This window comes from Marmota flaviventris, chromosome 1, assembly GCF_047511675.1.
Source record: "Marmota flaviventris isolate mMarFla1 chromosome 1, mMarFla1.hap1, whole genome shotgun sequence".
Lineage (NCBI taxonomy): Eukaryota > Metazoa > Chordata > Mammalia > Rodentia > Sciuridae > Marmota > Marmota flaviventris.
In genome coordinates, this window is record NC_092498.1 from 84,412,666 (window position 1) to 84,429,243 (window position 16,578).

General features: G+C 37.0%; 1 protein-coding gene and 1 long non-coding RNA gene across 3 annotated transcripts in view; one reads left to right on the forward strand and one right to left on the reverse strand.

The window, feature by feature from the left end:
• The window catches only part of Spmip4 (sperm microtubule inner protein 4), a 32,216-nt gene extending 26,128 nt beyond the window's left edge, over nt 1-6,088 (reverse strand). The window contains exons 1-2 of the mRNA XM_027932637.2: nt 5,818-6,088; nt 5,051-5,208 (exon numbers count right to left, since the gene is read on the reverse strand). Coding sequence (XP_027788438.2) covers nt 5,051-5,184 — 134 coding nt within the window. The 5' untranslated portion in view covers nt 5,185-5,208; nt 5,818-6,088. The remainder of the gene's footprint in view (nt 1-5,050; nt 5,209-5,817) is intronic.
• Nucleotides 1-16,578, forward strand: part of LOC139706147 (uncharacterized) — a 78,860-nt gene that overhangs the window by 28,191 nt on the left and 34,091 nt on the right. The window lies entirely within an intron of this gene.

The following is a 16,578-nucleotide window of genomic DNA, read 5'->3' on the forward strand; positions in this document are numbered from 1 at the left end:
CTAAAGTGCCACCCCATTCTCATCCTAGGAATTTGAATAAAGTTTGAGGAGTTCCCCAAGGCTTTCAGCAGAATCACTCAGATCTGAAGGGCTGTGAAACTAGGGTTGAATTTTGGACTATGTTAATAGAGCTAATGTAAAGTTCAGGATATTAGGACACAGTAGAGAAGAGCTATGGTGAGAGGTGAAGCACGAGAGGAAAAAAGGGCAATATTGGACTATAGTATAAGAGCAATGGAGAGCCAGTCAGAGACACGAAAGGGGAGCTCAGAGTCAAAACTGTGCCATGTTTTTCTTTGTGCCAGTACAGTGCTTGGCTTAATGTAATCCCTCTATAAAAAGTACTGAATGGAATGAAGAAGTAACACTCAGGATTATACTGTCTTATGAAGTCATTAGACCAAAGGTTGGCCAACTATGGCCTATAGGTTAAATCCAACCCACTACCTGTTTTTTGTAAATAATTATTTTATCCGAATGCAGCCACAGCCATTCTTTTATGCATTGTCTACAGTGTTTAGCTGCTTTTGCATTGTTATGGTAGAATGGAGTAGTTGTGCCAGAAATAGTAAATTCTAAAATATCTGATTATTTAAAGAAAAAGTTTATCAACCCCCTGCTACTAGTTAGTCAAGGAGAGTCTTGGTGACTATCGATTTTGGGTGCTGTAGAGGGATGCTGGTATTCAGCTGTCAGAGAGCTGATAGGGCCTTTGAGGTCTGACTATGATCAACAGTCATGGTTTGGAGGACATGACAAGTGAAAAATATTTAAATACATGTGATTAATGACAAACTAAGCTTTAATATTTAGCTCTGTAAAAGTTACATTTAAATCATAAATGAGTCCATTTCTCAACATTTGACCCCCATATATTACTCTGTCCCAGAGGATAAGCCAGTAGAAAATGTTAATCAATCATGTGAGCTGGCATCCACCTAAAGGTGGTAAATTGCAAATAGCCATTTAAAAATAAAGGACAATGCAAAATTAGTCATGTTTCTCTTTTATTTTAGGGTCTTATGGCCTCCCACCCTATAATGCTTAAAGTACTATATAGGAGGAACCAAGTTAAAATATGAGGTTTTCAGATGAAAATAATTTAAAAGTTTAACAAAACACATCTCCATAACAAAAAGGATAATGATCAAATTACAGATGCTGCAATCTACAGCCAACGGAAATTAAGTATCATATTTATTTTCAGGAAAGATGCATTTTCTGTGGATGAACCAGTGTCTCATTTGAAGTTATTTTATAGAATTTTAAGTACCATATCCCGTATCAAAAGGGCTAAATTTAGTTACAAATTATTGGGAGGCAGGATTAAAGGAAAACAACAAATATAACATATTCCTTTTTAGTTAGCAGAATGCTAATAATAAAAAAATATTAAAGAATCAGAAAGCAATGAAGTAAATTCAGAAGCAAAATGGGAATCAATAATGAAATACTAAGCAAATATCAAGATACTTCTTTAAGTAATGTTTGTTTGCCTAATGAATTTGATAACTTGCAAGAGGTAAGAAGTCAGGTGAATGGAAAAAGGAAATAGGAATCTGTGATGATTTTGAGTAGCTGTCACTGCCGCTGTTAAATTTTCAATAAAAGAAATGCAAAATAATACACTACCTGTTTACGTACTTAATATTCTTAAAAGAGATCAAGTGAGGGTATATGAAATAGTGACTACAATAATTGTTATAAAATATACAAGTAAGTAAAGTAATTGAAGTACTGGGTATAAAGATTATTAGCTTGCTCTTGATCGTGGGTAAGCCAGAAACATAATCCAAATAGAATCTTGGTTTTATTTCTGTTTCCAGTGTTTTTTGCTAGCCCAGTTATTCACAAAATGAACTAAAAAACTTTTAAAAAAATATAGACTTCCTTGCTGTAAGACCTAGTAAGTCAGACTACATACAGATGGAGCCTGGTGATGAGTATTTTCAGAAAGATCCTCAGATGACTTTTTTTAAAATTTTTTTTTAGTTGTAGTTGGACATAATACCTTTATTTTATTTATTTATTTTTATGTGGTGCTGAGGATTGAACTCAGCGTCTCGCATGTGCTAGGCAAGCATTCTACCATTGAGCCACAACCCCAGCCCCCACCTCAGGTGATTTTGATATACCTTTGTCGCAAACCAGTCCTAGGTAACAATGCAGCTAGATGGTGTTGTCTAGTACAAAAAAGGAAATGAGGTGGCTTATTTGAGAACAATTTTACATCACTATTAAAATTGCCAAGTTATTTCAAAATAATTCATATTTTAAAAGGGTTAAAAAGTTGACCTGTGTTTAGGAAATTGAGCTGCTGAGAGCTGATGTATGCTGTGATTCAGGTTCGCCCTTATCATTAGGATGGACAGTCCCTAAAAACCAGGAGCTTTTTGATTTGTTTTGTTTTGTTTCACTTACAAAAGCCCTATGGTTTGCATTGGGAGTCATAGACCCAGAATTTGTTCTGAAGAAGCAAGCCTCAGCAATGATAAGGGAGGAGGTGCTACTTTTACCATGACGATACTTTCCAGAGAAGTTCAGAAGAATAACATTTAGGGAAAAGTGAATCTTATATAAACTATCTGACTGCTTTTTAAGAGGGAGTTAAGATAGGTTCTGAGAACACATGATCATCCTGGCTTTCTCAATCAGGGGACTGTGAAAGGAAAGAATTCACATGAAAAGGGAAAGTAAGTTTCAGTTATTGGGAGCCAAGCATATCCTTGATATCTAAGTATTGTTTCAAATAATCTTTTATGGCAGTTTTTAACTAGCTGACCAGATGTGTATTTAATTTTACAGTTAATGAAAGGCAGTATTTTCTCAAATGTGTTCCTTTTGAATCTTACACTAGTTAAGGGATTTTGGAGTCAAACATCGCCCAACCACAGACCACTTAGGTAAAGGAATCAATATTTCAGTGAAAAGCTACTGATGAGTTCTTTTGCTTTTGTTTTTGGTACTGGGGATTGAACCCAAGGGTACTTAACCACTGAGCCATATCCCCAACCCCTTTCTATTTTTTAAAAATTTGAGACAGGGTCTCACCAGGTTGCTCAGGGTCTCACTAAGTCACTGAGGCTGGCCTTCAAATTGTGATACTACTATCTCAGCATCCCAAGTCACTGGAATTATAGGCATGCACCACTGTACCTGCCTAATGAATGCTTTTTGAAGGCACAGTGAATTAGCCTAAATTTTTACCCATCTCTTTTTGGCCAAATATACATTGCTATTTTTGTCAGGGATAACTGCCTATCCCCAGGTCAAACATGATCTGCTACAGGTTTCCTCTGACTCAAGGGAAGCTCTCTCTAATCTGATGATCCTTGGAGTGGAAAAAAGCTGGAATTTTGAGCTGAAAGCTACTCTTATGAATCATATTACAGCAGTAGAATAGGAGCAGCAAGGACTGATGCAGAATAGAAGTGAACTGAGCACTTTCCTCTCCAAATAAAAATATTCCTTTTCATTAATAGTATCAGTTTACAAAAAATTTTGTTGAATATGATCTTTACATTTAAAAAAAATTAAGAAGAAACATTGAGTTATAAATTTCAGTGATTACTGTTTCTGGATAAAAGATGTATACAAGTTTTCTTCCTTGTTCTTTAATTCATATTTTTTCTGTTGGATAAATGGAGAATTTGTTTTCCCTGGATTTTTTTTCGGTTTCCAAATTATGTGTAAAGAGCACATTAGCTTTGTAATTAAAAGAAAAACCTTTCTTTTTCTTAATGTAAATAGTATATCCGTAAACTGGAATAGATCCATGAAGTCTGAACAAGATGGTGAAAGCCTCAATGCAAGCAGAGCAAAATCTGGGAGAATGCTGTTGCATCTGGCAACAAGAACCTGTAGAGGGGCCAAAAGAGTCTTCAAACTCTTCAAGGGTTGCTAGCATGGGGATGCTGAGTTTTATTATTTTCATGGCTTCAGAGGGAAGAACCAGAATCATCAGGTAGAAATTACAAGGAAAAAAAAAATGTTCTCATTAGAAAGAATTATCTAATGATCAAGAACATTAAAAAATGTAATGCAGGCTGGGGTTGTGGTAGAGTTCTCACCTAGCATGTGCGAGGCCCTGGGTTTGATCCTCAGCATCACATAAAAATTAATAAATAAAATAAAAGTATTGTGTCCAACTACAACTAAAAAATAAAACAACAAACAACAACAACAACAAAAATGTAATGAACTACTTTCATGGTAGTGATGTCTTATTTTGGAAATTTTCAAACTGAGGGTAGGTGATTTTCTGTTTGAGTTTCTAAAAATAATTCTTAACTAAGAAATCTGGCCAATTAAAAATTTCAACTGAAACAAATCCACAAAGTTGAAGATGTTTCAAAGAGTCTGAATCACAAAACGGGAACATGACTACACAGGCTATTCACCTAGTGTTTTGAGATTTTTTTTCCCTCCCTCAAAATAATTCAAATAAACCAGATATAGGAAAAGCAGACACTAAGTTCTTGGTAAATTACTTGTCTGTATCTGTTCATATGTAAAAATGGGGATAATAGTTTGCATCTCATAAGGTTATCATGAGGATTAAAAGAATTACTGCACATAAAGCATTTAGTACAGTGCTGACACACAGTAATCACTCCATATGTTAGATTTTAATCATAATGAGTAATATGTTATAGGAAATTTTGTAAAGCAAATATTCAGACAGTAACTATGAGCAACAAATCCTGGGAGTATTTTTGAGCAGATGGTGTTAGAGGATGAAAGTGAACTACTACAAATACTTTTCATAAAACAAAAAATCTTGACTAAAATTAATTTTTAAATGATGGAAGTGACCACTCTAGAGTTCTAGAATGTAGTGAAGAATTTGATGTCTGAATCAAATTACACATCAACTTACTTTCGCCAAGTTCCTAATAAATAGGGACACTACATGGTCATGTTTTCCCTTCCCTATGATGTGATAAACATAGGAGCCCCAGAACAAATGTTTACTTTTTATTTTTTCATAAAAAATACACTAATATATTGAAACCATTTTTAAAGTTGTTGCTTCTAATTTTTGTTTTACCTGTCTTCTGAGGCAGTTGGGCGAGTGGTTGATAGTAGCGGAGTGTGTAGTTCATTAGAGAACAAAGTGTCTGAGAGAATGTCAGCTCTTTCTAACTCCCTGCAACAGTAGGGCCTGCCATGAATCACCTCCATACTTCTTGGCTAAAAAGGCACAATCTAGAAGAGAAAAAGAGGGCAAATTTGGTCTGGGAAACTGGGCCGGAAAAATGTTTTGTACCACCAAGCCCTTTAACCCTTGGCTGCAATCCAGGAAAGTCTGTGGATCCTCTGATGTCAAATCAGTAAGAAATAGCAATTTAAGTTCTGTGGAAATGAATTTCAACTAAAACAAATCCACAAAGTGGAAGATGTTTCTAAGAGTCTGCATACTACACTGCCGGCCTGTAGGTCCATACAAATCTGCTACTTCGCTGACAACCGACTAAAATTCAGTTGTTGCTTCAAATTTAATCATAACTATTCAAGAACACTCAGCTGAATTTTACCCCCGTGGTCTTTCTAAAAATCAGGGAAACTTCTCATTCTAACAAAACCAAGAACTGTCCTCCTAGAAGATTCGCAGATTCTGGACAAGAATCCCATTGCAAAAAGGCGGGAAGCCAGCTGTACAGCATGAATGGGACTCCATATGGGATTTCGGGTTCCCAGACTGGTCGGGTACCCGCGTATCCCTCCCTTCAACTTGGGGGGAACCAAAGGGGTGCACTGGCCAGGGCCGCGGGTCCTGGGAGCAGCGGCCGAGCCTGCTGAGGGGTTCAAACGCACCTGGGATATTTGCCCGGGAGCGTCACTGGATTGCGCGTCCCCCTTTCCCCTCCCCAGAGCTGGCGGGTCTCCGCGGGGCGTGGAATTTCCCGGTTGCCCGCACCTGGGATCCCCGGGAGCTTGTGAACAGGTGCGGGTGAGGGAGAGAGAGGGACCGGGGACCAGCTGGGGGTGGGGTTGAGGGTGCCTGTGACGGTGACGGTGACTGCGGCACTAGGTAATGCATCCTTGAGGGGCGGGGGGGGGGGGCTTCAGCGTGCCGGGCGGGGAGCAGAGGGCGGCTCTTAGCGGTCTCAGAGAAAGCCAGTCTGGAAGGTCCAGACTGGCGAGTCTTGGAAGTGGGACCGGAAGTGAGAAGAGAGGGCGAGACGCACTGCCGAGAGCAGCGAAGGGCTTTTCCGCTGCTCCAGCCCCTGGCCCCGCCTCTCACGATTTTTCTTTTCGCAGAGTTCAGCCCAGGGCGTCGCCCGCAGGTGCCCTCTGGTGGCCGCTGGCGGAGAATCGTTTTCTGTTTCGAGCGCTGTGCAGTCCAAGGGTGGCTATTATAACGCCTCTGCCTGGGGCGTTTGCTCTCTAGGTCTGGGCGAAGGAAGAAAGCAGGTCCCGGGGAAGGTAGCAGGGGGCGTCCTGGTGAGCTCCTGGGTTCCTGGGTTCCTGGGTTCTGCAAGCGTAACCCCTGGGGATAGCGTCCCGATTCTCTGCTCTTCTTTCGCTGGTGGACGATGACGATGACGTGGCAAATGGGCAGGTCGGCTTACAGATGCAGTCCTTTATCTACGCTGTCCCCTACGGCTTAGCCCCACCCACCTCGATTATCCCAGGTCTCCTCCAGTCCCCAAAGAAACTAATGCGAACGACGTTTCTACACCAACAGGGTCTTGAGTTTGTGATGATAGTTGAGTACAGACCCCCAGCATCTCTGAAGTAACAGGATGTGGGAGGGTTACCTTTACATAATGAAAAGCTAAAACAGCCTGCAGGAACTCAGAAAGTGCTGCAAAATTGACCCCCCTAAGAAGGGAGGTGTAACAGGTGCTTTGCTATTCTCTGCCTGTTTATACTTCTTCATCAACCCACAGGTATTCTGTTTGTGTTCTGCCTTCTTAGGAAATGTTAGCCGACATGGGGGAAGGAAGGTGCATTGGTATAGGCAGACAGATAATTGTGTACTCCTGGCCCTCTCCCCACCTGCCTGTAGTTGCTGCTCTAAGCCTGGAAGAGTAGGACATGCTGGAGATAGAGTGGTGGATAAAGTGAAGTTGGCTTTTGATCCATTTACCCATTTTTTTTCAATTTCTTATAAAAGGCCATCCTAGCCTTTTGTCATTTTGTTGCTCTTGGGCTCAGGATCTCCAATTAAATTCCCTCTCAGCCTAGCCCATTTCACACTCCCAGCCTTCCAGCCTTCCAGTGCTTTCCATATTCCTCCTTTTCTCTGTGCTGCACCTTAGTCCCATTTCATCTTGGCCTGAGTCTTCCTGGGAGAAAATAACAGTATAATAGGCCAATCAGAGCTGTCTTGATGATGACACCAGGAAGGTTTTGGTAACCCCAGGTTGAATGAGCAGGATATATGGTGCTATTTACCAGGTTGTATGTTTGAAATTTTATTTTAGTTCAAATGAGCCTAAGGGGTAGGAAAATGTAATTATTTCTTATAAGTTTTATTTGAAAAATTCATTGATAAGTAAGAAAGATTGTCAGATCCTTTTTACACAGTTGTTCTCTTTGGAAATGCTTCTTCATCTGAAAGTTTCTCAGGGATGGTCAAGATTGAATCTATTGTGTTTGACCAATATACTGTATTTCTAGCATTTGAGATTTAACTCATTTGCCTCAGCCAGCAGATTATGTGGAGGTGATTCCCAACAACACAAAGTGGTCTTCGACTCATGGATACTCAAAGTGACTGACTTCTTAGGTAAATCATGGCCAGTGGGGTCAGTAGATCACCTCAGTTTACCTTCCTTCTGCTTCTGACATTTTGATTTCTTTCACTTTATCATTTCCTAGTAATCCAGGGAAGATGAAATCTGGGAATGAAAAAAGTATATGTCTCTAATACTATGTCTGGGTTGACAAAAATTCCAACTTATGCCTAGACCTTTCCTCTTCATTTAAAGAATATGCAGAAAGAATATAATAATGTAAAGCTTGAATTAGTTTATAACCTTTCTTTTAAGTCTGTTACAGAGACCTTTAACAAAGTGGTATTTGAAAATGAATTAAATAAAAATTTGAGGATCACTCCTTGGCAGATAAAAATATTTAAAAAATGAAAACATTTGGATCTGTTACTTGCCTATAAGATGTATTGGAAAACCTCTCCGTGATTAAAAAAATACACATTTTTAAAGTGTAAGACTTTAAACCTTATTGATTCCAGTGTATATATCTACTTACTAGTAGGACAATTAAAATACACACACATGCACATACATACAATTCTGCTGTCTTTAAAATTAAACTACAAATGAGTTAAATGATGTTCTAATATTCAAATTTTCCCCTCGAGTAACTGCCTTAGTCCATTTTCTATTGCTGTAACTGAATACCACAGACTGGATAATTTTAAAAGAATAGGAGTTTATTTAACTCACCATTCTGGAGGCTGGGAAGTTCAAGAGCATGATGCATCTACTCAGCATCTAGTAGGGCCTTCTTGCTGCATCAAAACATGACTGAGCGCATTGCATGGCGAGACAGAGCAAAGGTGCTAGTTCAGGACCCTTCCTCATCTTAAAAACACACTCATGTTTTTAAGAACCACCTTCATGATCTCGTTGTTTACAGTGACAAACATCTGACTAACACAAACTCCTGACAAGAACAACTTAGAGAAGGAAAAGTTTACTTTGGCTCGTGGTTTCAGAGGCTCATTGCATGGTCAACCAACTCTGGGTCTAAGGTTAGGCAGAATATCATGGTAAAGGGCATGGTGAAAAGTGCTATTCAACTCCTGGCAGCCAGGAGGCAGAGGGCCACAGGAAAGAGATGCAGGGAAAATGAACCCTTGCAGGGCATGCTTCTGCTGACCCACCTCCTTCAGCCACAGCTTACCTGCCTATAGTCACTACCCAGTTAGTACACGCAAAACTAAGATGGACTGATTAGGTTACAGCTTTCATAATCAAATCATTGCACCTCTGAATATTCCTGAATTCGCACAGATATGAGGTCAGACACCTCATATAAGTGATATCATGAAATATATTTTTTTCTGTGGTTAGCTTGTTTCATTCAGTGTAACATCCGTTTTAGCAAACGGCAATATCACATTATTTGTTAGTACTGAATAATATTCCATTGTGTGTAGTGTGGCAATGATTCTACAGCTTTGCAATATAATATTAAATCAGGAAGTGTGGTACTTCTAACTTTGTTTATCTTTCTAAGAATTGTTTTGGCTATTAGGGCTCTTTTATGTTTCCATGTGAATTTTATGATTGATTTTTCTATTTCTATGAAAAATATTGTATAATCTTTGCTACTGTGAATGGTAAAGCAATGAACATGGGAGTGCAGATATTCTTTGAGATGTAGTGATTTTATTTCCTTTGGGTATATGCTCAGAGGAGGGCTGCTGGGTCATAGGGTAGTTATATTTTTAATTTCTTTAGAAACTTTCATACAGTTTTTCAAAAATGGCTATACCAATTTACATTTCCACTAGCAGTTTTCTTCACACTTTTGCCAACATTTGCTATCTTTGATTTTTTAATTTAACTTTTTTTCAATGCTGAGGATCAACCCAGGGCCTTGCAAATGCTTTACCACTGAGCAACCCCTTCAATTTCATCTTTTTTTTTTTTAATTTTTTATTGTTGGTTGTTCAAAACATTACAAATTTCTTGATATATCATATTTCACACTTTGATTCAAGTGGGTTATGAACTCCCATTTTTACCCCATATACAGATTGCAGAATTACATCAGTTACACATCCATTGATTTACATATATCTTTGACTTTTTAATAAAAGTCATCCTAGTGGGAGTGAGGTGGCATCACATAGTGGTTTTGATTTGCACTTCTCTGATAATTAATGATGTGAAGCATCTTTTCATCTATGTGCTGGCCATTTTTATGTCTTCAATGTTATGTCTATTCAGATCTTTTGCCCACTTTTTCATTGTCTTTTCTGTATATAGATCTTTTGCTGCTTTGGTTAAATTTGGTCCTAGAGAGTTAATTATTTTTGGTGCTATGATAAATGAGATTGCTTTCTTGATTTCTTTACCAATTGGGCCATTATTTGTGTGTAAAAATACTACTGATGTTTTTATGTTCATCTTTTAGCTTGCAACTTCACTGAATCCATTTATTAGTTTTCATAGCTTGTATTTGTGTGTGTGTGTGTGTGTGTGTAATCTTTGAAGAATTTTACATATAGAATTATGTCAGCTACAAGGAGAGAGTCTTCCTTTCCCATTTAGTTACCTTTTTTTTTTTGCTGTTCTTCCTAGTACTTCCAGTACTTTGTTGAATAGAAATGGGTTTTCTTGGTTTGTACAAGATCTTAGTGGAAAAGCTTCCAATTTTGTCCCATTGACTTCACTGTAGGTTTTTCACAAATGGCCTTATTTTATCAAGGAACTTTTCTTCTATAGACTGTTGAGAGTTTTTATTAAAAAAGAAAATGAGACTTTGTTGGATGCTTTTTCTGACTTGAATTTGAGATGATCACGTGGCTTTACCTTTCATTTTATTACTGTGATACATCACATTGATTTGGATATGACAAATCAGCCTTTCATGTCATGGATGTATCTCACTTAGTTATAATATATATTCTTTTGCATGTGCTGCTGGATTTGTTTTGCTAATGTTTCATTGATAAATATTGATCCAAAAATCCTCAAAGAAATTGGCCTATAGTTTTCTTTTCTTATGGTATATTTGGCTTAAATATCAAGGTGATCCTGGTCTCATAAAATGTGTTTGGAAGTATTCCCTCAAACTCTATTTTTTGGAAGAGTTGAAACAAGTATTCATATTAGTTCTTCTTTGAATGCTTTGCAGAATTCAGCTATGAAGCCATCTGGTCCTACTTTATTGAGAGATTTTTAAAAGTACTTTTTCAATTTCTATATTTGTTATTGGTGTGTTCAGTCTATTTCTTTCTAACTCCATCTTGGTAGGTTGTATTTTTCTAGGAATTAATGCATTTCCTCTAGGTTATTCAATTTGTTGGTGTATAATTGTTCATAATAGTCCCTTTTGATCCTTTGTTTTTTCCTGAGTCATCTGTTTTAATTTTTCCTTTTTTATTTTTGATTTATTTCGGTCTTCTCTTTCTCTCTTTAATGTTAGTCTAGCTAAGAGTTGTCAATTTTGTTTATTTATTTTTTTAAACAACTCAGTTTCTTTGTCTTTTCTGGATTTGATTTATTTCTTTTCTGATTTTTATTATTTCCTTTATTCTGCTAATTTTGGTTTAAGTTTGTTCTTTTTTTGTTCATTGCAGCATAATATTAGATTATTTATTTGGGGTCTTTCTACTTTTTAACATAGGCATTTATTACTATAAACTTTCCTCATAAAAGAGCTTTCGCTACATCCCATAGATTTTGGATTTGAAGATTTTTTTTTAATGTAATGATTGGAACCTCCACATTTTTTTGAGGGCAAAAAATCAAGATATAGAATAGTTGTAGAGTATGCTACCATTTGGATAACAAGCAAAAGAAAATTATATATTTTCTTATAATAATGCATACACACAATTTCTTACATACCCATAGAAATTTTCTGGAAATATGCACAAGAACATGTACACATTGGTTGACTTTGGCCAGGGGAACTGGTAACTGGAATTGAGTGGAGGGCGGGAGATGCTTTATCATATTCATTTTTGTAGCCTTTGAAATTTAAACTATATTTTCTGCTTGGTGCACATTTCTGGAAGCAGGTATTAAGACAGAGTTTGAGATAAAGATATTTATTGAAGATCAGCACCTATAGAGGAAGGAAAGGAAGCAGAACTAGGACTGAGAAGTCCATCTGTGATGGAGTCCTAACAAAATCTCAGCTCGGGCTGGGATTTGTGGCTCAGTGGTAGAGCGCTCTCCTACCATGCACGAGGCATTGGGTTCAATCATCAACACCACATAAATGTAAAATAAAGATATTGTGTCCACCTAAAACTAAAGAAAAAATTTAAAATTAAACAAACAAACAAAAAACCTCAGCTTACCTCTGGGGAGCTCTGCAGCACATATGGCCTGTCAGAGCCATTCCAGTTGGGTGGAAATGACCTTTATACCCCTGCCTTGATCAGGTATTAAATGCAGGAAAGCATCTAGGAAGGCTTCAGGTGGGCCAGGGGTAGAGGCAGTCTCTGCTGGAGTTGACCACTTTGATAGCAAATCCTACTTTGAAGGGAGATCTCCTACTTTGAAGGGATATCTAGGTACTGTGTCTCAACTATGAAATTCTTTCTACTTGTATACTTTTTAAAATTAATTTTCTGTATTTATATATGACAGTGGAATGCATTACAATTCTTATTACACATATAAAGCACAATCTCCTCCAACTCCCTCCATTTACCTGCAACATTGATGTGGCTGTGTCCCTGTAGTATGCTGTTTTTAAATCCTTTGGGTATAGACCAAGGAGAGGGATAGCTGGGTCAAATGGTGGTTCCATTCCTGATTTTCCAAGAAATATCCATACTGCTTTCCATATTGGCTGCACCAATTTGCAGTCCCACCAGCAGTGTATAAGTGTACCTTTTCCCCCACATCCTCACCAATACTTATTGTTGTTTGTCTTCATAATAGCTGCCATTCTGACTGGAGTGAGATGAAACCTTAGAGTAGTTTTGATTTGCAGTTCTCTAATTGCTAGCAATCATGAACATTTTTTCATGTATTTGTTGATTGATTGTATATCCTCTGAGAAATGTCTGTTCAGGTCCTTGGTCCATTTATTGATTGGAAAGCAATTCCAATCAAAATCCTAATGAAATTCCTCATAGAAATAGAAAAAGCAGTCATGATATTCATCTGGAAAAATAAGAGACACAGAATAGCTAACTCAGTCCTTAGAAGGAAGAGTGAAGCAGGTGGCATCACTGTAGCAGACCTTAAACTATACTACAGAACAATAGTAACAAAAACAGCATGGTATTGGCACTAAAACAGACTGGTAGATGAGGACACAGAGACTCAGAAGATTATAATTATTTCATGTTAGACAAAGGCACCAAAAACATGCATGGAGAAAAGATAGCCTCTTCAACAAATGGTGCTGGGAAAACTGGAAATCCATATGCAACAAAATGAAATTAAACCCCTGTCTCTCACCATTCCAAAAACTCAACTCAAAAATGGATCAAGGACCTAGGAATAAAACCAGATACCCTGTGTCTAACAGAAGAAAAAGTAGGCCCTAATCTCCATCATGTGGAATTAGGCCCCAGCTTCCTTAATAAGACTCCTTTGGTGTAAGAATTAAAATCAAGAATCAATAAATGGGATGGATTCAAACTAAAAAGTTTCTTCTCAGCAAAAGAAACAATCTGTGAGGTAAATAGAGAGTCTAGATCTTGGGAGCAAATTTTTACCCCTCACACATCAGATAGAGCACTAATCTCTAGGGTATATAAAGAACGCAAAAAGCTCAATGCCTACTTGTAGACTTTGTTGTGAATTCGGATGAGCATGAAATTCCATAGTGTTGAGAGGTAGGAAAATTCTTTTTCAGAGAAATAAATCTTTAGACATCTTACCTTGTTTACCTTTTAGGTACCTTTTCTATTTTCTTAATGTAGTTTCTAAATTAGTATTCACACTCAATTTATAGTTGATGTAAGTAGTATAATAATGTTTTTTAGACATTTGGAGCCTAATAGAAGAAATCCTAGACAAGTTGAAAATAGTTGTTAAGGGGAAAAGAAATTGGAAAAAAATGAGGTTGGGACATAGGATGGTGTTTTTTCACCCAACCAGACACTTTTGAGAGTGAAAAAGGGTCATGTCTGGGATAATAGGTATAAATTGTGTTATGAACTGTTATTCCTCCCTGCTAACTTCATATGTTGAAGCCCTAATTTCTAATGTGCAATGTGACTATTATCTGGAGACAGGGTCTTTGGGAAGTAATTTGGTTAAATAGATGGGGCCCTAAATCTATTGAAGAAGGGGAAGAAGTCACAAGGGATGGGGGGAGGAAGAGAGGGGAGAGAGGAGAGGGAGACATCTGTCTCTCCATGTACATATACTGAGGAATGGACATGTGAACATAGAGTGGGAAGGCAGCTGTCCACAAGGCAGGAAGAGAGTCCTCACCAGAACTTGACCATCCTGGCATCCTGATCTCAGACTTCCTGTTTCCAGAACTGTGTGAAAATAAATTTCTATTATTTAATTCACCCAGTTTATAGTCTTTTGTCATGGCAGCCCCAACAGACTAATACAAATTGGAACTGTGCCTGGAAAACCAGGATGACTACTCATCCTTGAACACCATTCTATGGTTGATGTTAGCCTAAAAGCCCTGCTTTTTTAGAAGTGCATTGCTTTCATTAGTCCTCAAGAATAAACAACCTTACCCTGTCCTATCCCCAGCTTTTTTGTACCAGTGCACTGAATTTATTAGTGTCAGAGTGAACATTGCACACAGACCTGAGAACTGGGGAGAACAGATTTGCTTAGGAGAGAAACAAGACTTCAGAAATGATTTAGTGTCATGGGCAAAGTCATGCAAGGTAAGTCATATCAGGTTTGATTGGCAAGTGAGAGCCTCATGCATCCAAGTAGTCACCTACTTCAGTGATATATAACCTTGGCTCCCTGCTGGATCCATTCCTCCATCAGCCTGCCACCATTGCCCTCTAGCTATTCTGTGATGTAGGACATGACCAAGATTGACAGAGAGAGGAGGTTGAAGGGGCAGTAGTTAAAATGTCACCCACCGAGACTGAAACCCAAATGGCTTAATTTACCATGATGTGTTTTAATTAATGAGAGTGAAAAAGTGAAGAGGTTGTGGTTTCTAATCAAAGAAAGTAATTCGTCACTTACTGAAATGCAAATGGATTCATTGGAAGGAAAACAAGTTAATTAGGTCACAAAGATAAATTAAGACAAAACTAAAAACATGTTTACCTCAATTAGATTTACTGTTGCCTTGTGCTAATAAAAGAACATACAGAAATTAAAGGTGCCAATGTAAATATTTTAGCATTGGATAACTTTGTGAAGTCAGTGACTATTTCAATTTTAGAATAAATATCACTTTTGTCTCTCATTGCAGATATTATAACATAAAAAGAATCTTGCTTATTCTCAAAGGGTACTGGGTTTTAAGTACTCTGTCTTTCTTTGAGGATGGACTAATGATACAAACAAATGGTCCTTAGTTCATAGCTAGACTCAAGATATAAAAAATGATGTTTATTTTTTGCCTTTTATAAACTGTTGAATTGAGGTAATTGTATATTAGTTTAAAAATGTTAAAAATGTTTAAAGTTGTTAACTGAGCCCTGAGTATACAGTGTGTTGTACAGAATAAAACAAGAACCTCTTAAAGACTTTGCTGTAGTGGTGTTTGGTGCAGGTTATTGTTTTGGCCTAAGAATTTAAAATTAGTTATGTATAGACATGTCACATTTTCTGCCCTCTTGTGGTTAAAAGTAATTTTGCAGCATTGGTTATATTTTAGTGCTTTAAGTTACAAGGGACAAGCTATATGGTATTTTAAAAGCAGTGTGACAATTATGTTGGTGCATTGCTGTAGCTAATCACTTTTGTTGCATTTTTTAAAGAAAGAGAAACAATAGTTTTGTTTTATTAACTATAATACACCAATGCTTAGAAATCTGGCAAAAAGTGAATAGATTTAATGATAAATATTATTTTAATCCTGAAGAAAATTTCTCTTTCAAAGAGTCTAAATTTGACATTAATCTGGTTATAATTTAATTTGACTCCTGCTCTAATAATGCTTTTCCTGTTTGGCTCTTTTCATAATTAATTCCTATGTTTAGGATGAGAGTATGGGTAATAATTCTTTCCATTTTCTACACATAGGATTATATGTATTACATTCTTTCTATATCATGAGAGGAAAAATGCCATGATATTCCTTGAGCAGCTGTTTTTATTATCTTTGGGCATCTTTTTGACTAATTATTATTAGATATTCTAAGACATTAATTGCAAAATCTCTAGATTTTATTAGCTGTAATATAAAAAGATGAGGGAAACAGATGAGACAAAGTAAAAATAAGTCATTAGGAAGAATATGAGGAGCTCTGCAGTTCAAAGAAAAGTGATATAAAATAGCATATGAATAATTGTTGGCCATTTTTTATTTCCTAGGAAAATTAAACTCAAACTCTTCATTTATATTACTATTTTGAGATAAATGTCTCACCATATCTAACTGCTGACAGAAACATTTGTCCTCCCAGGTATTTCCAAAGAAGTACTAGTTCTGGCTTCAGATGAATCCAGTATATTTGAGCTGGTGAGGTGATAAAAGAGTGCAGGAAAAAATTGGTTAGTATCAATACCCCCTTTGAGACATATTTAAAGAGAGTATAGATAATATTTAATGTTTTGGTGAGAAAAACTTGACACTTCTAAATGATAGAAGAATCTGTGAGAGTAAGGGCATCTCTAAAAATCATTAACCTTATTGTTCTCATAGGAATTTTTTTAATAATAATGCCAAAATTTTGGGGGTAGTTATGTAAGTATTAATGTGAGTATAATTAATAGTGCCAAGTTATGTAAAAAGTCAAGTGAAATG